Here is a 27,573-nt window from a genome sequence, read left to right as displayed (position 1 = left end):
TGACAGACATCCCTTCCAACTAAGACGTGGGAGCTGAGCACCAGAGACCCCTAGTGGCATGAAGTCACTATTAGCTACAAAATCCTTAGGCTTCCATAACAGTCCTGCAGAGTAAACGCCCCAGTGGGGCCCTTTCCTGAGAGAATGGACATTTCCTGTCTGTGAGACCATCCACCTCAAGAAATATTCTGAAGCTGTTAGAAGGGGGGTAACAGATGCGGGCACCATCAGAGAAGGCAACGCTGGGCTTTCCCCTCCTCCCCTGCACTGTTTACCCCCATTCCCTTTTTGAACCCAAAGCAGACCAAATGTCCCAATTAAGGGACCTCCCTTAAACATGTCTGATTGGACAATATAGTTCCTAAGAATCACTTCGAGTCAGGTTAGCTAAAACACGCTAGGGTGTCTCAATGGGCTCCACCTAACCCTTCCCCTTTATTTGATTCCTCCTAGAAGGTAGAGGTGCTGAGACACCTGATACCATGCGGACTAAATTCATTTGTAAAGATTACTTTACTCTCCTAGAAAAATACACATTGCAAATTTGAGGGCTACAACTTAACCACTTGAGAGGATTCCTGAGGGAGAGGGGTAACCTTTGAATATCAGGCTGGGTGGTAACGTGTGGGAGAGGCATATTAAATAGAGTTGGGTTAGGGGGACTTTTAAACAAATCTGTTTTTCCTATTTTTTTTCCCTAAAAAAGAAAAAACAGATTGCCATCTGTCTGGCTTATCTTGTGTGTGCGCATGTATACACAGGAACAGCTTGGGGGAGGGGCTGAATCATGCAATGAGGCAAGAACAAGATGACTTCCTTTGACAGACAGGGAGCCTTAGTGTTGTAGGAGGGAACAAGGAGAGGTCACCGGAGAGGGCTGAGAATGTCGCTGCTTCCTCTCGCTCCTACTGAGAACCCAGAGCATCTGTGGTAGAGGCAGAAGCAGCAGTACCTCTCAAGGGCATTCCTATCTGAACACATCAGACGTCCTATGAAACAGGTCTGTTTCAGAATATAAATAGTCATGACTTCCTGTGCTCCTGAGGTGCGGCAAATAATCCATGAACACAGATTCCTTCTGGGCAATATGTTTCTGGACTAGCCAGCAGAGGACTCTTGGAGCAGAGGTGGGGCACAGTTGGGCAGAAAAGGGTTCTAGAGATGGGATATCTTCAGGGGGACTTTGAGAAATGTCCTTTGTTTCATCATTCCTAGGTGACAGCACTGGTGAGCTTGGTCTGAATTGTCGTCAGTGTCATTCTGTGAAGGCCGAGGGCCAAGAGTCAGGAGGCCACTCCAGATTGAGGAGCAAGTGCATCTTAAGGCCGGGAAGGGCTGCAAAATGGTTTGTGGCTGGGCCAGGAGGAGGAGCAAATGTGGAAAGGCTCCGCTCTTTAGATGCCAATGGTCTGCAGAACCCGCCTCTCGTTGTCATTAAGGTGGCCTGAGAACATTATGTAGCAGGGCTGCTGAGCAAACTGGCAGAGGAAGTCTGTGAGGTATGCCTGGAGGAAGAGAGAGAGCAGCATGCTGAGGGTTCCCAGTCACCCTCTGCAGTGGGGTAAGAACCACATGTGGGATACGAAACACCAGCTTTAGACAAACGCCAGCACCCTGAGAGACAGCTTTCTACATTCTCGGATCTAGTTTAGGTTCAATCCTGAGACTAAAGTCCATACGGAAACAAAATTTTCCCCAGAATGTATCTCATCTTCTGCCCGACGACCTATACAACAAAGCCTCAAGAAGCTGGATTACAACACTGGTATTAACACAAAGGTCTGAAGTCCCAGCCCACCAAAGCCCTTGACCACTCAGCAAGACAGGACTCTGCCCTGAGGCTCCCAGGATGAACCATGAATGGGCTTGAGCCCATATTCCCTTTTCCGTGGCTTGAGACATTATCACTTGCAAGATATCTTCTCTGGACACCCTCACCTGCAGGTCAATCTGATAGAGAGGATCCTTCAGGGCATCAGGGTCATCTTCCTCGTCATCCTCGTAGTAATCCTCCTCTGTCAGACACAGCCAACATGGGAGGGGTCAGGACAGATGCCCCTGATCAGGCCCGGGGTGAGGCATCACCACATGGCTAAGGGAGAAGGGATAAAACCCCAGGAACCTCCCTGTGGCCCACCTGTCCCGTTTCTCTGGCACTCCCTTCTCGGGACCAGTGCAGAGAAAGGGCATCACCCTGGCTGTCCTCTTCTCAAACTGCTTACCATATTTACTTGTAGCAAGAATGTCAGACAAGAGCTGGCCAGCTAAGCCGTCCTCCTCATCCTCGTCCTCCTCCTCCTGGTCCTCCCACATGTCATTGGAGTCATCTATGAGAGAGGAGGAGCAGCTGGAGCATACTCATGCATTTTCCCTCCCAGATCCAGACAGGCGGGAGCAGAAGGGTCCCAAGGGCTTCTGCAACATGGCCTCTGGTCCCAGTGGCAGACAACCAGGCCAACCCTCCCAGCAGGTCTGAAAGGAAGAACCGAGAGTGTTCTGGGGGAGATAAAAGGTTGAGAAGCTCTTGAGAAAGACCAAACAGGAAGGGCTAAAGCAGCCTGCCTCCTGGCTGCCTCTTACCCAGCCTCTGTGAGATTTCACCCGCTAGACCTGAAAAGCAACTCTTTGCATGCCCAGCAATGCTAGCCACACAGGAGGCATGCAATAAACATTAAACAAAAGAAAAAAATCAGTGAATCCATAAACCAAATCGATAGTTTGAAAATCTGTAACTTGATCTGCCAGGTTACAAGTCTCCTGGGAGTAGGGCCTGGTGCACCTTGACTCCACTCAGCAGGAGCTGCCTGGCGAGCTGCGTTGGCCTCCATGACATTGGAGAGCTCGTTGATGATCAGTTTTAGGATCTTGACCAGCAAAGGAATGTTCGTCCAGCGCTCAGGGTCTGGGAAGGAAGGAAGAAAGGCTTCAAGTCACATTGTCGCTGGGCTCCTTGTGGCAACACCTCATCTTCCTGCAGTGCTGCTCACCGGACACAGCTCACTACCCCTCAGGCTTCCCACCCTCCCAGAACTCTACCCAGCCACCAAAGAACAATTTCAAGTGAGATGACTTCACTCTGCCGGATGTTAGACGAGTTCAGAAGTCAGGAGAGATGTGAGTGCAGGAATTAAGGGAGACAGGTTTTGCCAGTGACAAAGCTTGGGAACCAGGTAACCCCTGGCGCACAACACCCCAGGCCCGGAACCTGTAGCTGGAGAAACACCGCAGGTGGCTCTGAGGCTGCAGTTAAAGAGGGCAGCTCTGCACTCACTACCTAGACCCACTGGAGTCACAGGCCAAAGGCAGTCTGGTCACAAAGACATGATGAAAATGGGAATCAAAGCCCCAGAAGGAGCTGGAAACCGGGGATCCTTGGTACCTGAGACGATTTTTGTCGATTTTCAGTAACAGGAACCATATCGTCTCATCCATTGTTTACCTACAGTTTTCTGCTTCTTTTTACCAAACTGATCAGTAACAAGTATGTTTTAAAAACACAGATCCTAGTACTCCCTGCCCCCACCCCAGGTGCCCTCAGCCCCCAGGGCTGAGGACTGGGGGGTGGCAGCACCCACTTTTGGCTGACTTGGAGCGGGTGCGGATGCCCTCCTCCATGCTGTAGATCTCCTCTCCCTTCACGCGGATATCCTGCAGCCGCTTGTCGTCCGCGTTGATGCCATGCTGGAGCAGCTTACACAGGGCCACAGAACTGGGAAGAAGAGCCAGAAAGGGTCAATTAGCCACCCATCTAGACTCCACTCCGAGGAGATAAACAATTACATCCCGAGACTCTCTGATGGTGAAAATTCTGTTCACAACCAACTAGGAGAGAGAAGAGTCCAGCTGAAAATGGGATTTATAGCATGTATGAGGATGGTCTAACAAGCACTGTTCTTGAATGGAGCTAGGGTGGGCAAGCATCTCAATGGCTGTCCACACTGGAAGGTGCAATGGTGTGATGAGAACTGGTTGGATAAAGTCCAAGAGAGAAAGTCAGAAAGCCAGGCTTGGAAGGCTGGGGTTTGGAAAAGAGAATAAGCCACCAGCAGTCCTTGGCTTGGTGAAGTCTGGCAGAGGAGGATCTCCAGCCAGCTGAGATCAAAAAAATATGGCCTACCTGTGTAGACTGTCTTTAGGGAATTTCAAGATGGCAGCTAGTCAAATACAGTCACGTGCCGCATAACGTTTTGGTCAATGAGGAACCGCACACATGATGGTGGTCCCATAGGATTACTACCACATAGCCTAGGTGTGTAATAGGCTACACCATCTAGGTTCGTGTAAGTACATTCCATGATGTTAGCATGACAACGAAATCGCTTAACGACGCACTTCTCAGATAGTATCCCTGTTGTTAAACTATGCATATGCATGACTATACACAGGTGAGCGATAAAGAGGGAAGAGGGAAAAGGAGCCATTTGATATGTTGAACAAAAACCAATGAAGCAAGTCAGGGAAAGAAGAAATGTGAGAGGCAGACTGCCCAGAGGAGAAAGATGAGACCCTACCTGACTTTGCCTTCATATTGTCCATAGAATAGATGCTGTCGGCTCGTCCACTCCGCCATCACAAACTCCAGGGCAGGTTTGCCAGTGGGGCCCGGAAGGCTGCACAGGAACTCCAAGAGGGGCTCCAGCTGAGTGTGCACCAGATGAGCGAACACCATGATGAGAGACTAGGAGGGAATGAGGACAAACGCTTCAGAGAAGGAGACGAGAGGTAAGAAACAGGAAAACATGGAGATCTCCTTGTCAATGTTTCCGGGGCCAGAACAGATACATCTTACTTCACTGTTCTACAAGAACAGAGAGAGAGTGAAACAACTCAGGACTAACACACTGATTTCCATCTCTATCACCTGGGGGTGGGGAAACCCATCCCCACTGTCCTCTTACCTGCATGACACTGAGCGTCTCTGCCTGCTGCATCTTACTGAGGATGGCACGAAGGATCTGGTCCAGATTCTCCCCCAGCTCCCGCCCTGCCTTGGAGATGAGGGTGGAGACAAGGCGGCCCACAAAGGCTGCAGTGAACTCCGAGGTGCGGGGGTCCAGGAGCTGGCTCACTACTTGCATCACGTACCACAGCCCATTGTGGCCCTGCTCATCATGCCACTGGGCGACCTGCTCCAGCGTCACTGACACATAGGCCCGCAAGCACTCTCCACCATTCTGGGGAGACAGGGGTGGGAAGCAAGATTAGCAACTGGGGGACAGATGCCAGGATGCCCTCAGTCTGTGTGGGCAAAGGTTATTCTCGGAGGCCTAGGCCTCCTAAGAGTGCTGAGTCGACAGAGCTTGTGGTGGGCTCATACCACGGCAGTCTGTCAGATACAGACACGGACTACACAGCCCCCACTCTATCTAATCAGCTATCTGAAAAATGCACACTTCTGATCACAAGGGACAATGGCCAAGCAAAGTGAGTTTTAACCATAAAGATCTACCTCTGGTATTGAAAAACACATCTAAGATGTAGCAATAACTGGGGATACCACAGGTCTCTATGGGAATAAAGACAGACCTTACACAAACCACCATTTGCCCAGAGATTTCCAGAGACCTATCACTTTGCTGACTTTATAACAGAAAAATATCCAGGAAAGACTTTCTTAGGGCCCCAAGTCCACATATCTGTAATCTCTTCCACAGTAGCAATACCCAGACACACATGGGGAGGACACCCAGCATCCACACTCTTCAAGATTATGACATACCCCAAAGCACAGGATGCTTACTTAGCTTTTCCAGTCTGAACCCTTCCTGAGTACTCTGGGTAAATCCAGATTTCAGAGACTTATACCTCAAGAGCATGAAAGCATGTTATGTTTCTCAGCCTACTCTAAGCCCACAGCTGCAGAATATCTTCCCTTTTCCAGTCACCATGGCTCAGATACCTGCATGGTGGCGTTGTCATCTGTGTGAAGAGTGCACTGTGCCACAGCAGGGAAAGCTTGGCAGATGAGGAGCTGGGAAAGGGGAGGCTTCGTATTCCGCACTACTGTGGTCAGGATGTCAATGGCTGTCTGAAGGAGAGAAGAAAGAAGAATCAGAATTGCCTCTGGGGTGGGGGTAGGCAGCGCCCAGCAACCAAGATTCTTACTCGGTGGATACAACATTGCAACCCAGAGAAAGCTCATTAATAAAAGAATAATCAGACAGTAGAGAGTGCTCTTGGCCTCAAGACAGCTCACTGCTTGATCAGCCACAGGGGTGTATGGCAGTGGACTGGAGGGCCAGGCGACTTACTGAGTGGTGCCGTGTTATGATGGCACTCTGTTCAGTTCACTGAGGGCAGCTCTGGAACAAGCAGAGCCGTTTCTTAAAGTCTCAAGAATCACCCACTGTCCCTGCAGGCAGAGTAGCCCAGTAAAATCACCCCATGAATCTCTAATGCTATTGGCTTCCCGTCAGCGAGGTGGGATCTGCAGGCGGCATCTGTAGAGCATGCGCGCTCTCTCTCTCTCTCTCTCACACATACACCCACACCCACACCCACAGTGCCTCATAGCCACTTACCGCACAGAGCCCTGCTGGGATCTTGTCTGCTGGGGCCTGCATTATGCTGACTAGAGTGGGAATCAGCCTCATCTGCATTGGGCCCTGACAGGCTTCAATCTGGGACAGCTCCTTGAAGATATCCTGAGCCAGTGAGGCGACGACAGGATCTGAAGTGGATAAGGCAACACGGACCCCCCGCCCGAGGGTCTGCACGTGCTTCTGGTTTAAGGATGCCTATTGTTTGCCCTAACCTAACAACCATGCTTTGATTACACACCAGACACCTAGAACCTAGTGGGACTACATGAATAACCTGAAAGAACAGGAGAGATGTTACATCTCCAGGGAGCAGAGTATGCATGGTTTTGTTCAACTGGAGACTAGTCTGTAATAGTTACTCCTAAAACAAAATTGGGCTCTTTTTCTGGGGCAAATCTTTAATGCCCTTATTCTTGTGAAACCTGGATTGATTATGAAACCAAATGCTTAAGAAACAAAAAAAGCCCACTAATCCTTTGTTAAGAAGACATGAAAGTTTCAAAAATTGCCAAAACACTGACTTTCCCAAAGGTTTCCCTGTTTTGAGGAGGAATCATACACACCCCCTAGGGGTAAGGCATGATAGACACGCAATGATAGACACCTGAAGGCACTTCCAGGGCAAATGGCACAACACTCAAAAGCAGAGCCTTGTGAAGAAAAGGAACTTGAGCTCGACCCACTTGACCTATATGAGAAAAAGATCCCCTCTACCTAGCATGAAACACAGGCAGGGTGCAGGGTGTGGCGCACTAGGATGTGTGTGGAAAGAGCACTGCAGCATCGTCTGCAACAGACCACGGGAACAGCCTCGATGGCCACGACAGACGGGACAGGTTATGACACAACCATGTGATGGGGAAATCTAAGAGTGTAACGTGGGACCCTCTCAAGGACACATTTTTAAGTGAAAAAGCAAATCCAATAAAATGTTTAGTATGATATCATATTAAATAGCCAACTTGACCCCTGTATATCCTTCTGAGCTTCAATACTGGGGTTCCCTCTTTAAAAACAAATATCCTCCACATTTTTTATGATAATAAACTATTAATAATACACACTCGCTACAGGAAAACTTAAAATGCAGAAAAGTATCAAAGGAAAGAAAACACCTGTGATTCCACCACCTACAGATAACCACCCTTAACATGTGATGTGTTTTCTCTTGTCTTTTTTCTACATACATATCTATACATACATCCTTTTCCAAAACAAAAACCAAAACTTGGGATTATATTCTATGCATTTTTTTGAAAACTGTCTATACTTATTACAATGTGAGTACCTTCTCATGGCTTTAAATATTCCTTTGAAGTTTATTTTTTAATGGCTGCATAGTATTCCATTTTATGGATACAATTAATCTCTTTTTGTTATTTCCAAATTTTTGTCACTATAAAATACATGTGATGAACACCGTTGTTCATAAGCCTCTGCATGTATCTTTCTCCACTATCACCTTTTCTAATTATAGTTATAGGCCTCTTCTTTTAGGAAGCTTTTGATGCAGCTGCTCAATTTTCTGCTTTATCGTCCAAGCTCTGGATTGTATCTCTTGCTTGTTAGCCCTTTATTATCTTTCCCTCCAGTTCTTACGAGGGGAAGAGGTACAGGAATAGGTACTCCACTTTTTAGTGAAACTGTACCTGCAGCACAACTCTAACTGAAAGCCACATTCTGTGCTTATGATGCTTAAAACCTTCAGACCTAGGGACACTGGCACCTAACTTCACCAGCTGCCACCTTTTCTTTGGCACCCCATCGACACATCCTCCCTGGTGCATACCGTTACTGTACTTCAGGAAAATGGCGATGGTGAAGGGGCAGATTTTGCTTTCCATGCTTGCTGTGAATTCTGGGTCTACCGTACACACGATGCACAGGGTCTCCATCACCAGGTTGAGGACCTCTGAGCTGAACTGGGCTGCTAGGTGAATGAGGCCATCCAGGATGCTGGGGAGGAAGGGCTGGAGCACGTGGGTGCTCTCCGAGACCTTCAGTTGGTCACAATAACTGCAAGGAGAGAGAGAAGCAAGAATTACTCACAAGTGGATCCCTCCATGTCTAGTTTTTCAGTCAATGTCACGTCGCACCATTTGTGTGTGCAGCTCCACGCAGCCACTTCTAGAGTCAGTGTTACACCTTGCTGTGGCACGTCTGATAAACGCCAGCACCACCATTTCTACATTTCTAGCGTACTTCTGCTTTGGTCTTGGCTATTTCCTTTAAAATGTCCTTCATCTCTCTCCCCATCTGTTTTGAAGCAAATCCCAGTCATACCGTCATATCCAAATTATTAAGCTATCAAGTTAAACACATATTTATGATACACCTCAGACTACTGCTTAAGTCACATTCCTAAGATTTTGATATATATTATTATTTTCCAAATAGTTACTGTTTTTAACATTTTTCCAATACAACTGTTATTTAGTAGGAAACTATTTTTCAACCTCTATGTAATAAAAATTTTGTATTTTTGGAGTTTTTTTGTATCCTAAAACGAGATCAATGTATATAAACATTCTATGCACACTTATAAAATTGGTGGACTGTTTGTAGGGTTTAAAGTTTTCTATACATAGTTCTACTGTATTCACCTCATATTCAATCAATAAATACTTACTAGGTGCTGCTTACCATGTCCAGTGGACACAACTTAAAAACACATCATCTAAGTCTACTTATGTTTATCTTCAGAATGGCAATGGTAAGTTAAAAGTCAATAAATACATTGTTTCTGTATGTTAAAAGAACCTAGTACAGGGGCCAGCCCAGTAGCTTAGTGGCTAATTTCATGCACTCCACTTCAGTGGCCTGGGCTTCGCAGGTTCAGATCCTGGGTGCAGACCTACACATCACTTATTAAACCATGCTGTGGCACGCATCCCCCATATAAAAAAAAGGTAGAGGAAAATGGGCATGGATGTTAGCCCAGGGTCAATCTTCCTCAGCAAAAAAGGCGGCTTGGCAACAGATGTTAGCTCAGGGCTAATCTTCCTCACCAAAACAAACAAACAAACAAACAAAAAAGAACCTACTACAGAAACAAGGTCCTCATCAGGTACTCAATAAATGATTTCTTTAATTTATTTATTTTTTCCCCCAAAGCCCCAGTAGATAGTTGTATGTCACAGTTGCACAGCCTTCTAGTTGCTGTATGTGGGACGCGGCCTCAGCATGGCTGGAGAAGCAGTGCGATGGTGCGTGCCCGGGATCTGAACCCGGGCCGCCAGCAGCGGAGCGCGCGCACTTAACCGCTAAGCCACGGGGGCGGCCCAAAATGATTTCTTAATTTTTTAAGTGTCTTATAACTTATTTGTGTCAGCTGCTGGGTTCAAAGGTACATAATGACCAGTAAAACTGTGGGCTTTGATCTCAGATTTGTCCATAGACTTTGTTTTTTGGTCCATAACATCCCAATTTTCAGTCTCCCTTGCTCTGATCTAACTTCCCCTGCAGAGCTGATGTGGGCATGGGTTGACTCTCAACTTCTTAGACCAGGTTTTATCCAGACCTTTCCCTGCTGGTACCCAGTGTGTCCTCCCTCCTCCCCCCCCCCCCGGTTCTCCATTCTAAGGACTTACAGTCACATTGCCCCTCTAATGAACTGGAAACTAAACACTCTAGTAGATCACAGACTGCATCATCTGGTCAGATCATACGCCATCTTGTACGCAAGTAAAGCGAGTTTGGACTTTATTTTGGAAGCCAGCGTATTGCAAACTTTTTTACAAGTTACTTCTAACACCTAATTTCTTCTTTACCCTACCCCAAAGTCTTCAAGGAAAACTGACACCCCAAGAAAATGCTACTATATATTTATCCTGTGGCTTCACGTACCACCTGCATACCAGGACTTCCTTCTAGGATATCTGTGTCTCAGAGTTTGAAGAGCACAACTGGAGCCATGAGGGTTTGAATTACAGGAACAAAAATATTAGTTTCCTATCTTAGAAAGATCAGTTTGACAGCTAAAATATACAGACTGTAGTAGTGTAAGGCTAGAGGTAGAGAGATCTACTAGGAAGCTACCGCAGTAATTCAGGCACAGGAAGTTGAGAATACGAGCTACGGGAGTAGCAGCGGGAGAGAAGGAGGAAGAGATGAGAGGCTAAGGAAGCAAGGTCTAAAGGCAGACATCTGGGATGTCCACTTTTATTAAAACAGAAAATAAAAGACCTCTATCTTTAGCTACAAGATCTAAAGGTACAAGATATCACTTTTACTAACAGGGAATACAAGTAGGGCAGGCTTGGAGGTGGTATACAGTAAACTCAGCAGTGGATGTGTTACTTTTCAGGTACTTTTAAGATATCCATCCTGGTATGGATAGTAAGCAGTAGCTATATTAACTTGTAGCTCAGGAGGAATGACTGTATAAATATGATTTGAGAAATGTGACACAAGTATAAGTATCTGTGGATCAAAATCTTGCTTCAGAAAAGATTTAAGGCAGTTTGCAATGATACATAAACTATGACATGAAGGAATAAATTAAAACTGGGGCAGAGAGGAAAGAGAAGTGACCACTGAAAGGTTGCTGGTGACATGAGAAAGAAGAGCTTCACGATGTGATCAAGACAGAAACCAGAGTGTGGCTGGAAAGAATGGCTAAGATCCCTTCACAGGACAGTTCTTAGCCTGGGATTCATAGCTGGCATCAAGGGATCTAGTCTTTGACACCTTATGTAGAACTGTGTGTGTCCAGTGTGCATATTCACTGCTTTCATCATCTTTCCAGAGAGATGTTATACCTTTTAAGAAACCACTGCCCATGTAGTCAGAGACTTGAATATTATTTAAAAAAAAGTTTTATTCACATTTTATGATTATAAAAGTAATATAAACTCATAAACAAACTTTTTTTCATTTTATTTTTTCAGCTTTATTGAGGTATAGTTGACATTTAAATTGTAAGATATTTGAAGTGTACATCGTGGTGATTTGATATACACATACATTGTGAAAGGATTCCCTCCATCTAGTTAGTTAACACATCCATCACCTCACATAGTTATCTTTTTCTTTTTTGGTGAGAACATTTAAGTTCTACTCTCTTAGAAAATTTTAATTATACAACACAGTGTTATCAACTATAATCAGTATGCTTTACATTGGATCCTCAGACTCTATTCATCTTACAGATGAAGAGTGTGTACCCTTTTACCAACCTCTCCCCACTTCCCCTACTCCCAAAACTACCACTCTACTCTCTTTTTCAATGAGTTCGACTTTTTTTTTAATTCCACATATAAGTGGTACCATGTAGTTTTTATCTTTCTCTGTCTGGCTTATTTCACTTAGCATAATGCCCTCAAGCTCCACCCATGTTGTCATAAATGGCAGGATTTCCTTATTCCTCACGGCTGAATAATTTCATTGTATATACGCACCACATCTTTATCCATTCATCCACTGATGGACACTTAGGTGGTTTCCATGTCTTGACTATTGTGAATAATGTTGCAATAGACATGGCAGTGCAGATATCTCTTTGAGGTCCTGTTTCCATTTCCTTTGGATATATACCCAGAAGTGGGATTGCTAGATGACATCATAGTTGTTTTTAATTTTGTGAAGAACCTCCATACTGTTTCCCATAGTAGCTGCACCAATTTACATTCCCACCAACAGTGAACAAGGGTTCCCTTTTCTCCACATTCTTGCCAGCACTTGTTATCTCTTTTTGATAACAGCCATTCTATCAGGTGTGAAGTGGTATCTCATTGTGGTTTTGATTTGCATTTCCCTGATGATTAGTGATGTGGAGCACCTTTTCATGTACCTGTTGGCCATCTGTATGTCTTCTTTGGAAAACTGTCTATTCAGGTCCTTTGCCCAATTTTTTTTTTTTTATTGATGTTTTAATGGTTTCTAACATTGTGAAATTTTGGGGTTGTACATTTTTGTTTGTCCATCACCATATATATGACTCCCTTCACCCCTTGTGCCCACCCGCTACCCTCATTGCCCCTGGTAACCACAATACGGTTTTCTCTGTCCATGTGTTGTTTTATATTTCACACATGAGTGAGATCATACAGTGTTTGTCTTTCTCTTTCTGGCTTATTTCACTTAACATAACACCCTCTAGGTCCATCCATGTTGTTGCAAATGGGACGATTTTGTCTTTTTTTATGGCTGAGTAGTATTCCACTGTATATATATACACCACATCTTCTTGATCCAATCATCAGTCAAGGGACACTTGGGTTGCTTCCACTTCTTGGCTATAGTGAATAATGCTGCAATGAACATAGGGGCACATAAGCCTTTTTGGATTGTTGATTTCAGGTTCGTTGGATAGATTCCCAGTAGTGGGATAGATGGATCACAGGGTATTTCTATTTTTAATTCTTTGAGGACTCTCCTTACCGTTTTCCATATAGACTGCACCAGTTTGCATTCCCACCAGCTGTGTGTGTATGAGGGTTCCTTGTTTCTCCACATCCTCTCCAACATTTGTTGTTTTTTGTCTTGGTGATTATAGCCATTCTAACGGGTGTAAGATGATATCTTAGTGTGGTTTTGATTTCCATTTCCCTGATGATTAGTGATGTTGAGCATCTTTTCATGTGCCTGTTGGCCATCTGTATATCTTCTTTGGAGAAGTGTCTGTTCATTTCCTCGGCCCATTTTTTGATTGAGTTGTTTGTCTTTTTGTTATTCAGTTGTGTGAGTTCTTTATATATTATGGAGATTAATCTCTTGTCAGATACGTGGTTTGCAAATATTTTTTCCCAGTTGGTGGGCTGCCTATTCATTTTCATCCCGGTTTCACTTGCCTTGTAGAAGCTCTTTAATCTGATGAAGTCCCACTTGTTTATTTTTTCTTTTGCTTCCCTTGTCTGAGTAGACATGGAATACAAAAAGATCCCTTTATGGCCGATGACAAATAGTGTACTACCTATACTTTCCTCCAGGCGTTTCAGGTCTTTGATCCATTTTGAGTTAATTTTTGTGTATGGTCAAAGAAGATGGTCTACTTTCATTCTTTTGCAAGTGGCTGTCCAGTTTTCCCAGCACCATTTATTGAAGAGACTTTCTTTTCTCCATTCTATGTTCTTAGCTCCTTTGTCAAAGATTAGCTGTCCGCAGATGTGAGGTTTTATTTCTGGGCTTTCCATTCTGTTCCATTCACCTGTGTGTCTGTTTTTGTCCCAGTACCCTGCTGTGTTAACTACTATTGTTAAAGCAGCTTTTTCATCTCTTCATCAGGTAAGCCATAGATCTCCATGTCTTTGGGGTTGGTTACTGGAAAATCACTGTGTTCCTTTTTGTGGTGTCACGTGTCCTTGATTTTTCATGTTCCTTGAAGTCTTGCATTGTCGTCTTCACATTTGAAGTAGTAGTCACCTCCTCCGCTCTTTACTGATTGACCTCTTCAAAGTGCCCCATATTGGATTTTTTTCTCTAACGGTATGCTGGAATTCTCCACTGAACCCTAGACTCCACAAAAGCTCTCTCGTCCATGGGTGATTTCTAAACCAGTGTTCTCTAGAGGCTCCTGGACCACAGCCAAGATGGCTGTGAGCCAGTTCACGGGCCACTTCTGGATTCACAGCTGGGACCAAGGTCTATATTCCTATTATCCAACACAAAGGTGGGTAAGATCCTCCAGGGTCCCTTGCTGTATGGTGCTGGTGACAGAACCCAAGCCAAATGGGGATGTAGCCAAGTCCTCAGGGGTGTGGGGCTGTGTCCAGGGCTTTAGCCAGGACCACGATCAGTGAGTCAGCCACTGGGGGAGGGCCTGTCTTCTCAAAACGGCTCTCCTTGTTCTTGGACTGCACCAGGGTTTCACAATTTCCTACCTGGGTCTCACAGGTCCCACAAAGGCACTTCTGTCTGTGGATGGATGCCAAATTATTGTTGCTGAGGGAGGGATACGAGTGAGGGATGTCTTATTCAGCCATCTTGCTGACATCACTCCTCCTCAATGCTTCCTAAAGACATACATAATAACGCACCATCTCAATCTCTGCTTCAAAAGGTAGGAAGACACAGGCAGGCGGAAGGTGAATTTCGTTTTTAGGATTTTAGGTAGTTTTTAAGATTTGAGACTCTTAAGTTTGGACTTAAAAATACTCCTTAAAACAACAATGCTCCCTCTGGTCTTGGTGGGACTATAAATAAATGACCAGATGAGCCACCAGTAACCTAGCTGGGAAAAACAGAGGTAAAATTGGGAAAAAATAAGCAGTGTTTCCAAGCTACATTATCCCAAATTTGGTTTCTAATACAGAGACAATCAATCAACAAAACGACCTGGGCCCTGGGCTCTAATTCTGTTTCTGTAATTTATCACTGTGCAACCCTATGCAAGTTATCTCTCGGAGCCTCAGATTTTTCGCCTTTGTTAGAAAGGGAGTGGGTCTAGATGACTCTTGAGCTGGAGTGAATTTAAAGGGAACACGATGTTTCTGGGACTCACAGAAGCCACATTCCTGGTATGGGTTTTTTCCTTGCCTTTCCAACATTCATTCTGTAGGTCTTCATCAGAAGCTTCCACACAGCACAATCTACTGGACAACCGCTGAGGGGAATCCCACTCTGAGTGATCTCTTAAACAGTTCTTATTGCCCTAAGGGGCATACTCACCCCCAGATGGCTCTCACAGCAGAAATGCGAACTGACGGGGGCTGTGTCTCATGAAGACCACTAACTGTTGCCTGCAGGAACTGCTGGATCAATTCAGGGGACATAGCAACAGTGAACCGACTGGCAGCCCAAAGTGCCCGGCCCAAGAGGAATGGAGAAACTGAGAGAGAGAGCAGGCAATTAGACACTGGCAATAAAAGTCCCTGTTACTTGCCCTTCCCCTTTCCCTCCTCCATTCTTCCACCTGTCACAATAACTGGACACTACGCAATGCATACAACCTAAGTGAGAGAAAATGCATGATCTTATAAGATCCAAGTAAATGTGTTACTTACGGTACAGAATCATTTTCCTAATTGCACTTCTCACTATGTGCAGAGTACATCTTGAATATTCTTAGACTCAAAAGACTTACCACCCCCAGCTCTCATTATTGCTTACCTACAGCACTTATTAGTCCTCTAAATGTCTTCACTGCCAGTTTTCCCCTACTCTTGGACTGCTATTGGAACATTACAAATTACAGCTCTGTCATTCTTTTATTTAAAATCTGTCAATGAGGTTGACATTCTACCAAATAAAGACCACCTTAGTCAGCATGGCATTCAAGGCCCCCTGAGACCAGTGGCTCTAGCGTTACCAATGATTTCCCTTTTTGCCTTCTAAACTCAGGCACACACTCCTCCCCAGCAACTCACACCTTACTCTGCCATCTCTCTGCTTTGTTTATAAGCCAACTAATGCAACTCGCCTTGCACTGCCTAACTGATTCCTTGGGCTGAAGTAACCCTCACTATCTCTGTGCCACTGTAACCCTATGTCTTTAGCTCTCTTACATGTTATATATTTTGTTTGATACTCCAGCCACTGGTGTAAGGATTACTACCCACTGACTACTCTAAGCTGCTTGATGACAGAGACTATACTTATTCAGCTTGTCGGAGGGCCTAACTTAGTTACTTGTACAGTGAACATTCAGTTGATGGGAACTCTTGAACAGAACCTAACAAACTGCGCCAGTCAACTATTTTCACAGTAACACCAAGACCTGATTTGTCTTTTTCACTCTCATTCTTTCTTGAGCATACAGTGGAGTTTTCCAGAGGTTACATGACGCACAACACCATGACTCTGACAGCTAAAGGAACATATGCTTGTGCTTCTATTTTAAAAACTTCTCCGTTTTAATTTCTAATGTTAAATATTGTTACATAAAACTCACAGAAAAAACTATGTGGGATCATTGAAAAATGTAAGTGTATAAAGAGATCCTGAGACTAAAAACTTTGAAAATGGCTGATGTAGAAAAGCTTTTAGCTATAGGCAGGATAATAAATGCTATATATTAAAACTTCTTCCTAGTCAATACTAAATATTCTCAAATCTCCATGAATTTTAAGATTCTTTGCTAGGGCAAATCCTACAAAAATATGTTGATAGCTTTGAGAAATTCCAACACTTTCATTTAACACGTAAATATGGAATGCCTATTACATGCAAGGCACTGTGGGATAAAAAGATGTATGGACATGATTTCTACTCTCAAAGACTTTACATTCTCGTAGGAGAAAGAACACATATTTATCAACCGTAATACAATGCAGCATATGATAAGCTCAGAGTGAAAAAGGATACTCCCAATAGATCTGAGCTCTGCATGCTCAACCACTTTAATTCTGTGATTCAGAGAATGGAAGTGATGGAGTGAGACATCTATAACAGATTACCCATTGACAGTCAGAGAAGAATGTTTTCGAATGGCTTAAGCTATGAAAGGGCTACCCTATGAAGGAGAGGCAGGTGAATAGATTGAGAATGGAGCACACAATGACCATCAAATGTCCCATGATTTCAGTACTCAGAGAGGAAGCAAATACAGCATTTTGTAATGGAAGTCTGGCTCTCGGGATGAGAAAAAGGCATGGCATGGGCAAAAGCAACGCAGCAGAAAATGTCATGTAGAGAGATGACAGATTCTCGGCTACTGCCCTGCACCGCTGGAGAAATCAGTCTAATACAGCAAAGCCTCCTTTTTTTTTCCTTCCAAAGGCAAGCACCTAACATGGACATGAGAATGGAACATTTTAATTATCTCAATATCGGCCAAGAATAAAGTTTGAGAAAAATGACAGGAAATAAACAGGAAGAATGAGCATGACACAGACTGCCCAAGGGCGGACGTAATAACGACTGCAGAACTGAAGCCAGAGTTCTCAAGGTACAGCAACCAGTTTTGAATTCTATTCAAACACCACAAACAGCCATGAATGGGAGTGCCGATTTGGGAGGAAATGTGAACAGCATGGAAGATATAAATGAGGCAACATTAGGCTCAAGCTTCACTTGCTAAGAGACAAGGTCTCCGGGCTGTTTTAGAGGTTCAGATGAGCTCAAGCTCTAGGGTGGAAAGAAGAATTCTCACCCACAGGACATGCGAATACCTGGCTAACTATCTAAGTGAACAATATAGCTGAGTTGATGACAGGTCTAAAGATCTTCCAGAAGTCTGGCATTGTGCTGAAACATACCTGAGAGGTTGAGGTCTGCAAGGATGACATTGGTCAGGAACCCATGCATGTCAAAATGGATCCTGCCGTTTTTCACACTGTCAGTGATGATGGACTTCACTGAGCCTAGGGCAAGCATGCACGCCTCATGGATCTTCCACCTGCGAAAGGGAGGGACACCACAGCCTGGGAAAACAAACTACACTGCCAGAAAGATAAACAATTGATGGCAGAAGATCCAGCAAAGGGTGTTCCAGCACAATCTGACCCAAAGGGTCATTTATCTGCCCTTCCAATCTAAACCTATAGCTAAAAATAGTGAAATTTACTAACAGATTTTTCTAATTAAAAACAAAGTAAAAGTCCTTCCTTTCAAGGCTAAAAGGGGTAAAACAAAAGCATCCTAACCAATTATTTTAAGGTTGGGAAGAACTTTTTAAAACAGATGATCCAAAGCATGGATTTGTTTGCCTCAGATCTGATGCCCAGAACACGTCCCTAAGTTACGCATCTGCTGCTCACTCTTACCAATGTTCAGTGCCGCTGTTTTTGTTTTGCTCAGCTTCTTGCAAATGCCGAGTGGCTGCAGCAGCCAGGGCTGCTGCACTCTCATTCTGGAAATCAGTGGCCACAGCCTAGGGAGAGAGGAGGGGGGTTAATAAATCTATTTGTGCAAATTAATCCCCTTTTAATGGCAAATTGCAAATTTAATTGCAAACTGGATGGTTCAAACTCTTTCACACACATATGCTAAGCCCTGATTAGGTGTATTAAAAATATGACCCCTGTTAGAGCTCAGGGTCTCTAATGAAATTAAAGTAATATCTATACTTCTGCAGCACCCAGGCCTTATAAAGCTAACAAAACGTTCAGCTCCCTTTGGCTAATATTCAGCAGAGTGAAAGTGAGCAATGACAGATTCAGCTTTGGATAACAACAGACTAGATATTCATTCTCTGGGAGCCTGACCGTGGGAAAAAAAAAGGCTAATCTCTTAATTGAAACAGTGTGATCTTTCACAGGTGCCTTAGAAATACCAGAGGATAATGAGAATATTTACCAATATTGAGAACAAACCTCCCAGCCAACAGGCAGCAAATGGCAGCTTCTTCATAGAACTTCATAGAGCTCTACTGTCATAGAGACAGTTCCACATTCTAGTCAGGGCCAAAGAAAACAGGAGCAGATATCTGGATGTTCATCCCTCAGCAATCTAATTTTTTTTTAAGTTCGTCAACCTCTGGTTTGTGCTATAGATTCTTTTTTTTTTTTTTTGTGAGGAGATCAGCCCTGTGCTAACATCTGCCAATCCTTCTCTTCTTTTGCTGAGGAAGACTGGCCCTGGGCTAACATCCGTGCCCATCTTCCTCCACTTTTTTATATGGGACGCTGCCACAGCATGGCTTGCCAAGCAGTGCATCGGTGCGCGCCCGGGATCTGAACCGGCTAACCCCAGGCCGCTGTAGCAGAGCACACGCACTTAACCGCTTGCGCCACGGGGCCGGCCCCTGTGCTATAGATTCTTGCTGAAGGGTGGATTAAACTGAAATGTTCCTGACTCAACTACCCTTATTCATTGGACACTTTATCCTATGCACTTTTTTACATCTACATCTACAGTTTTTACATTTAATATTTACTTGTAAATCAGAACCAGTTAGCAATGACTTTGGAATTTCTGAGTCTCAAACTTCATTTGAGATGCTCTCTTGTTATCCTCCAAAAGGTCTGAGATAAAGTCACCCAACAACACTGCTCAGCTTGGGTCAGATGTCAGAAAAAAGAAAAGCTCAAGAGACTGATGAGGATGACTTGGCTAGAGTATCAGGTAACCCTCTTACCAGCACGAGGTCTTGAGCTGCAATCCTAACAGTGTAGGAGAAAGTGTCATCATCTTCATCTTCTACAAACTGTTGGGGGTTGGCCGTCCATACTTTAATCTGAAAGGAAGATGAAGTTAGGTCTCTGTGAGGCTGCCAATCTGGTTCATATGTTCCTTTTTTTCATCATCTATTAACACAGAAGACTTTGACTTGCTGTTTTTAACTTGAACAAAACTCTTGCCTCAAAAGCCTTTTCTTTTTAATATAGAGAAGGAAACCCTTTATCAAGGTAAGTAGCAAAGGCTAGTGCTCTCTAGCAGACACTACTTTAGAATTTGACCGATTACTAGTTCTCTGCTACCGTTAATCAATGTTGTTCTTTGATAGATCAATTTTCTAAACATATTAGATCTGATGGGATATTTAATATGAAAATTATGTCCATTCCTATGCTGTTTATATAAGAGAGGTATTATCTGTTTTTTTTAATGCTCTATTCTGGTCTAATGATCCACCAACCAGGCTAATGATCTAATCTTTATATTTCACTATTTATAGAGAAGGAACAGGTTTCTTCTAGATATCAGGGTCTTTGGTTAGTGGTCCCATGTAGGTAAATGTACAAGTATTCTGAAAGCCCAATTACCTACTAAAGGGGTTGATAAAACTCGGACACTCAGGGATTTGGCAATAAAATGACATCAACGCTTTCCTAGAGCTTCACATGAAGTCATTCTTCTAGTGTCTACTTTTAGAAATAAATTGTTCACTTGACCTAGATCTCGCCTTCAAGTTGCACTCTCCAAATACGAGCTAGTGACTGCCTCCCAAAAATCATTTACCTGTTCCTCAGTGATTTGCATGTACAGGATAATATAGTAAATCAACTCAGGCAAGGCTTTCTTAACAGTGCTTTTGAATTTGCTATTTTCTAGCAGAGCATGGACAAATTCAAAAATGCTGAAGATAAGATTTTCAAAGCCCAGGACTTCACCTACAGGAAATACACAAAAGAAGATTTTAATGACATGAAAGCAAAAGAAAAGCATGTATGCTAAAAACAAACTACAGTGTCTTCGTAAATTAATGAGTATTTAAAGTACTTGCTAATTATTATTCCCAAGGGAATCGAAGAGGGGGCTGAGGAGTCAAAGAAAGGAACTCTGAGAATATTAAATACTATGATTTTTCAAGTAAAGGAATCAGAAACACTGAATACATTTTCCAGTATGTCTACTTATTTTATTTTATTTTTTTGGTGAGGAAGATTAGCCCTGAGCTAATATCTGTTGCCAATCCTCCTCTTTTTTTTTCGTGAGGAGATCAGCCCTGTGCTAACATCTGCCAATCCTCCTCTTTTTTTGCTGAGGAAGACTGGCCCTGGGCTAACATCTGTGCCCATCTTCCTCCACTTTATATGGGACGCTGCCACAGCATGGCTTGCCAAGCAGTGCGTCGGTGTACGCCCGGGATCCGAACCAGCGAACCCCGGGCCGCCACAGCAGAACGCGTGCACTTAACCGCTTGCGCTACTGGGCCGGCCCCAATCCTCCTCTTTTTTGCTGAGGAAGATTGGCCCTGGGCTAACATCTGCGCCCATCTTCCTCTACTTTATATGTGGGACGCCTGCCACAGCATGGCTTGATAAGCCAGTGCATGGGTCTGTACCAGGGAATCAAACCCGTGAATCCCAGGCCGCCGAAGCAGAGTGTGTGAACTTAATCACTATGCCAACAGGCCAGGCCCAGTATGTCTATTTTTTTTTTTTTTTAAAGATTTAATTTATTTATTTATTTTCCCCCCAAAGCCCCAGTAGATAGTTGTATGTCATAGCTGCACATCCTTCTAGTTGCTGTATGTGGGACGTGGCCTCAGCATGGCCGGAGAAGTGGTGCGTCGGTGCGCACCCAGGATCTGAACCCGGGCCGCCTGCATCGGAGCGCACGCACTTAACCGCTAAGCCACTGGGCTGGCCCAAGTATGTCTATTTTTGATCTGCAATACTTAAAAACATTAAAACAGAAAGGAAAGTATCATCATCTGGGACTCTCAAATTAAAAGAGACAAAATGCCAGAAGTAACCTGGATTAGATGGCCTTTAAGGTATCTCTTCCAACTCAGAAATTCTATGATTTTATGAGATTCATGCAAATGCATATGAGGAACAGATTAAAGATTTTCAATTTCTTATTTCCCCACATCCAATATGCTGAAAGGAAACTCAATTAGAAAACTCACTTAAGAGAGTGAAGCCTCTAAGTTACTGCTTTTTTCTCTCTCTGGCTTTTTCTTTTCCTAGATCCCTTTTCTCACTACGTGGTATCTCCGTTAAGATCAGATAAACTACATACCATCAGAATCCACAGGATCTTCTACTTCCTCTGTGTAATTTACTTCTGTCCTCACATAAGTATGATGAAGAGTAAAGAAACAGAATTTGGAGTCTGCTTTATACATATATTCTACAAGGGAATGGTATACATTCCTACACCAAGAGCAGGTACTTCAAAAAACTCCTCTAAAAAAGTGGAACCACATGAATGCAAGACCCAATGCTAGATTCCCAACTATGGCGGTAGCAGGTCCCTTAAGCTTTCCGGAAAGGATATAAAGCTGCACTCTCAGTTAGGGTGTTCCAAACAATAGGCAGAATCTGCTGCATGGAGGACACCATGTGCTTGGGGAAGTTTTTCACCAGGGCTGTCACTGCCTGAGAAGTTAAAGAGAAAAAGACCCAAGAGGTACAAGTAATATAGGAGAAAAATCAATGATTTCAGACCACCCGCTCAAACTCCAAGTATCTCCATGGCAGTAACTGTTTACCTTTAGGACTTCCATCTTAAAGCCACTGTCAGACGTGGGGCCATCTGGTATCTGGAGGGCCTGAACAAAGGCCTCTGTGAACTGCTGCACCACAGGGAAGATCAGGACCTTGGCTGCACCCTGACAATAGAAACCACAGTCAACAACGGACACACCTCTCATCAGCGGCTTCAACACACATATCACACACCAAGATCTGAGGCATCTGAAGATCTCTTCAGGCTCAGGTTCCAACAGAGGGTGTAGCTATAAAATCGCTGGAGGTATGCCTCAGATTTCATGTTTCCTGATCTAACATCTGCAGTTCCTCACTATGGCCTTCTGAAAAGTTGTTCTTTAAGACCAACTTTTCAAAACGGCTTCTGAATCACAGGGATCAGGGTTTTTCAGGTAGCTTTGTTTCCCATGAGAGGGCCACAAAAGAGTGCTAAAATTCTGGGTGATGACTGGTATGAAAAGGATGCGGGAGAAAATTTTAGAAGAAAAAAGGCTCAAACAAAAGGAAACTAAGCTACATACAAATGAAAAATTTAATCAAAATTTTAAACATATCCACAACACTGGTTAGTGTGCATCCTGGTACCGCTGTAATGAAATGAGTCACTGCCTTGCCTACAATAGAAGGCATTAATGAAGACTTTAAAGCATGAAGTTTGTTACTGACCCAAAGGCTCACTTACCCTTTCCAGTTCCTCCATGTTACAGATCATATGGGCACAAGTGGTAAAAATCTCCACAGCTCGGGAACGGGTTCGAATACCATACACCTGGGGAAAAAGTTATAGCATAGCCATGAGATGGTGTGTGTATACGTGCATGTCTGTGACTAGGAGAAAAACTGTGACTACTTGAGGAGTCCTGACGTGGGAGTGGATTCCCTAGAGAGACGGGAAATGTCATCCACCCTCGTCCAGGAGACAGACTTCTTCTGTCATTCAGAGAATGAAAGACAGCAGAATGTTAGAACTTACTGGAATTAGCCTTATACATAGGCCTCGGTGGGCCGATCTGACTAAAAATATTAGGTTGAGTACTGCCTGAAATCCCAACACGGCCAATGTATTTCTTTCAAAATGCAGACCCTTGGCTGGGGGCAGAGAGTAGTCAGGAAGTGAAAACATTACCCACCAGGCACTCACATAGTATTGTGAATAAGCTACCATTCATATACACATTAGTCAAATACATATACAGCATATTAAGGGCCTATTATGTGCTATGCAGTGATAGGTTGATTTCAAATACTGAGCCGAGGGGAGCAAGCTTAGACGGGGTGCCTCCAGGAGAGGCCAGAGGTAGCACAAGGCACTAGGTACTTAGGGGTTCCAGGGTGTCAGGAAGTATGAGACATGTGAAGAAATGCTGTAGCTACACTACTCTTCTGTCAAAGGCTTGCCCTGGTAGCCCTAAGTGAAAGGCCTAGGGTTCATCCAGATTCAGATCATACCTTCAGGTATGAGCCAGCAGCAACACAACAGTCCGCCCCCGCCCCCACCCCCACCCCCCAACAGGAGGGGCCAACCAGAGCCCAAGCAACTCTCATTCACTGTGATCCGGGGTCCAAGACTGCATACCTCGGCCATAGTGAAGATCTTATACATCTCTGGGAGAATGACAGGAGCAACAAGTGGCATCTGTGTGTCTGTTACTTCCCGAGTGAATTCTACAAAGAAAAAAGCAGTACTGTAAATGAAATCTTGCTTTATAAAGACATGAGGTGCGGGGCCAGCCCGGTGGCATAGCGGTTAAGTTCACAGACTCCGCTTCAGCGGCCCGGGGTTCACAGGTTCGGATCCAGGGTGCGGACGGACACACCACTTGTCAAGCCATGCTGTGGCAGGCGTCCTCTATAAAGTAGAGGAAGATGGGCACACAGGGCCAAACTTCCTCAGCAAAAAGAGGAGGATTGGCAACAGATGTTAGCTCAGGGCTTATCTTCCTCAAAAAAAAAAAAAAAAAAAGACATGAAGCATGAAACTTCTCAAACTGCCTCTAGGTGGCAGTTCCCAAATAGAAAGCACCCACGTAAAGCCAGTGGCCTGGCTGCCTTGTCCTATGGAAGGACAAGTAGCAAGAGTTCCTGATTATTTGTTAGAAGCAGAAAGAGAACAATATGGAGACAGAGGAAAATACAGGAGATTAGGAAAGCAAATCTTTATACAAATATTGAAAGAAAATCTGTAACAGAGCTGCGTAAAAGTCCTTGTGAGGTTGCCTTAGGAAAATTCTGTATTAATCTAGTTTGCGCCCACGTCAACATTCAGAGGCACTTTGAGGTCTCTTACCTTTGGTTCCACATGTGACTCTCCCTTGGCAAGCTGTTGTGATAGACGTAATAAAACATGTGCAGACTCACTAGATTTAAGGCCGTCCTGCATGTTACTCCTCCTAGTGAGTGACATTCACTGACCCAGAAGTCAGAGGCACAAAGGGATTTCTACCATATGAACGTGGAAAAAGCAACCTACACGTGGAATGAGACTAGAAGAAGGTGAGGGAAATATGGGCCATACTGTTCCCTTCACTTCCAGAAACACTCTCACAAGGCACTGAGACAGCACCAAGGGCCCTGGACTTTTCGTGGAATAGAAGCCCTTGAGTCCAACGTCTGTTGATCTTCCTGGCTCTTCCACATTATCACTAAAAATGGAGCTAATCAACTGGGACGTATTTCAGGAGGATATACAGCTAGAAGTGCAAGTTGGCAGTTTCAAGTTTAATAACCCCTGCAAATCTCGGCATATCAATCACCAGAAGTCAAATGAAGACCAAAGAGCCGAGGCTGAGTCTTCTTTACCAGCTGTGGTTTCCTCCTGAAGAATAAATTCTTAACTGTGAACAGTAAGTGTTCTATTTTGTTTAGAAATCCAAGGAAATTAGTCCAAAGAAATGTGATGGATGGCATATTAATGAAACTAAGTTTTATGGAAAATGTAGTATCATTTAACTCTACTCTCATAAGTTTTAACACATTTTCCACTCTCCTATAATCACTCCAGGCAGTCTCAGTATATTAACACTTCACATGCTTAAGTCCAAAATAAGTTCTCTGAGGTCATTCAGCAAATCAGAAAAAGCTTGAGACACCAGCAACATCTCAATCTCCAAACATCTTTGAGATTGAAGAAAACACTGTAGCTTTTGATCAACATTTCAGCCTTAGCTGCTATATCTGCATCTCCTTCACACCATTAGCCTTACTTCATTTTCCTTGATAAACAGATAAGTTTAATGGGAAGCCTTATTAAAGTGAGACTGATCCGCTATCTTAAAAAACCTGAAGAGAATCAGTCCCATGCTCCTACTGGGCCTCTGTCCATACATCAGTGTCCTGCTATCTTCGTGCATTCTTGAACTGCTGTTGTCAGAGTACAATCTACCCTCCTTTGAAAATGTGTAGAGCAGCTATTTGGGAATGGAGGTTGGCGGCTGACATTCCAAGTCTGCTGACTCCATCACAAAAGGAGACACATGTCCCCCCAGTTCTTTCCCTGTGGCTGACAGAAAAGTGACCTCACCAACAGTGATTTCCTCAGGCAGGCACAATGAAGGCTCTTCCCATCCCAACTACAGTAAATGTACAACCAGCTTTTCCTCCAGGTTTTTCAAAAAGAAGCTGAACTTGGTGTTGAAAGACTAGAAGGAATAGGTTTCCTTTCCTTGTAGAAAACATATCTGTTAACTGATGTTCTGGCACCATAAAGCTGTAAAAAAAGAATCCTAAAAGGCTAATTCCACGGAGAGAGTTGTGTAAAGTCACCTGAATAATGAGTCATACAAGGCAAGGGAAGCAAGGGAAAAGCTGAGACAGGAACATTTTGATCTTTTTGGTAAGTCTGCTCTATACCCTGAGCACCTGTCACAGAGAATCAATAAGAATACAGTGGGTAGTTCCAAAAGGCAGCTGGAGCATGGGAAGAGGGGCTTTGAAACAAAAGGAGAGGAGGGATTTGCTTTTGGACATAGGACTGATATTATCTACCAGCAATATTACATGGACTACTAAAATTGGGCCCAGATGCCAAGTTCAGTAAACTGAGACTCCAAAAGAGTAGAAATGGCATTCATAACTAGGTAAGAATACATTTCAGGTAAGCCAGCAGACCACAGAGAAAAATAATATATAATAACGATGATAATCATAATGACTAAAATTTACTGAGTGCTTACCATCACATCAGTATGTAGATTAGCTCGTTTAAAGCACGAAAAGCTCCTTTGAGGAGATATTACCATTATCTTAACTTCATATACAAGGAAACTCAGGCTCAAGAGACTAGGTAACTTGGGTGAAGGTGAAGCCAGAATATGAACTGAAATCTGAGTGCTTAACCAGGATGCTATTACTCCATTCTTAAGTGGTAAGGTTTAGTAGTGGTAGAAGTACTCTACCAACTTAATTCCCAGGAAAGAGTCGATGGAGTGGAAGGATAGACACAGAGATAAAAAACTAGGAGGCAGGAGTAGCATCAGGGAGAGCTATAAACTTCAATTCCTACTGGTGAGAGCCACTCCATCACACAGCTGCTTCTAAGTATTCCTGTTACTTGGGATCCAAGTACCAACACCAGAGATAAGGCTTCTGATACCTGTCAGCACTCGCATGGCTCCATGGACTGCATTTAAGTCTCCGCTCACCAACATCTCCATGAGCAGGTTGAAGAGTTGGGGCCAGGCTTCAGGCCAGTCCCAGTGGGCAATGGCAGACACTGCATAGGCCACACTGGAGCGCACCTTGCTTATTGATTCTCTCAACCCGTTGGGCAAGAGCTCCCGGATAACAATTTTTGCCTGCAGAGGAAAAAGCCCACCTGCCATTACACCAGGTTATAAGTGACTAGCAGAGTCCTATCTAGTTTATGGGTTGGAAACAATTGTGCAAGATACTGCACAGCTATCAAAAACTCCACCATATAAACCTGACAAATAATTAACTCAGAGTTCACCTGTGATCACTAAACTTATGCTGTCCATTACATTAGCCACCAGCTTTTAAATTTAAATTAATTAAAATTAAAAATTCAGTTCCTCAGTTTCACTAGCCACATTTTACGTGTTCAACACTCATATGCGGCTAGCAGCTACTGAACTGGACAGCACAGATACAGAACACTTCCAACACTGTGGAAAGTTCCAACAGACAGCGTTGCTCTAGACCATACACCTCAGCATTTCTTGGGGGCCCAGAATGGTTGCACAGCACTGTTCTAAGTAGAAACAGTATTTCACTTCATCCTCAAACAACTCTTTAAAGTTGGAATTTTAATTCTA

General features: G+C 43.9%; 1 protein-coding gene across 2 annotated transcripts in view; it reads right to left on the bottom strand.

The window, feature by feature from the left end:
* Window positions 1–443: 443 nt before the first annotated feature.
* Window positions 444–27,573, bottom strand: part of IPO9 (importin 9) — a 43,559-nt gene continuing 16,429 nt past the window's right edge. The window contains exons 4-24 of one of the 2 annotated variants that reach the window (XM_058533791.1): window positions 26,892–27,093; window positions 23,877–23,965; window positions 22,983–23,069; window positions 22,303–22,422; window positions 22,089–22,189; window positions 21,831–21,889; window positions 20,322–20,473; window positions 19,498–19,596; window positions 18,185–18,291; window positions 17,678–17,817; window positions 15,150–15,309; window positions 8,332–8,558; window positions 6,522–6,670; window positions 5,900–6,028; window positions 4,899–5,174; window positions 4,512–4,678; window positions 3,576–3,709; window positions 2,780–2,902; window positions 2,223–2,327; window positions 1,939–2,015; window positions 444–1,505 (exon numbers count right to left, since the gene is read on the bottom strand). In XM_058533791.1, the coding sequence (XP_058389774.1) occupies window positions 1,395–1,505; window positions 1,939–2,015; window positions 2,223–2,327; window positions 2,780–2,902; window positions 3,576–3,709; window positions 4,512–4,678; window positions 4,899–5,174; window positions 5,900–6,028; window positions 6,522–6,670; window positions 8,332–8,558; window positions 15,150–15,309; window positions 17,678–17,817; window positions 18,185–18,291; window positions 19,498–19,596; window positions 20,322–20,473; window positions 21,831–21,889; window positions 22,089–22,189; window positions 22,303–22,422; window positions 22,983–23,069; window positions 23,877–23,965; window positions 26,892–27,093 (2,814 nt within the window). In that variant the 3' untranslated portion in view covers window positions 444–1,394. Of the gene's footprint in view, window positions 1,506–1,938; window positions 2,016–2,222; window positions 2,328–2,733; window positions 2,903–3,575; window positions 3,710–4,511; window positions 4,679–4,898; window positions 5,175–5,899; window positions 6,029–6,521; window positions 6,671–8,331; window positions 8,559–15,149; window positions 15,310–17,677; window positions 17,818–18,184; window positions 18,292–19,497; window positions 19,597–20,321; window positions 20,474–21,830; window positions 21,890–22,088; window positions 22,190–22,302; window positions 22,423–22,982; window positions 23,070–23,876; window positions 23,966–26,891; window positions 27,094–27,573 lie in introns of those variants that run through there. The other variant, XM_058533792.1, reaches the window with a different exon arrangement.

Source organism: Diceros bicornis, chromosome 38, assembly GCF_020826845.1.
Source record: "Diceros bicornis minor isolate mBicDic1 chromosome 38, mDicBic1.mat.cur, whole genome shotgun sequence".
NCBI classification, from domain to species: Eukaryota; Metazoa; Chordata; class Mammalia; order Perissodactyla; family Rhinocerotidae; genus Diceros; species Diceros bicornis.
This window is presented reverse-complemented; position numbering and strand designations above follow the sequence as displayed.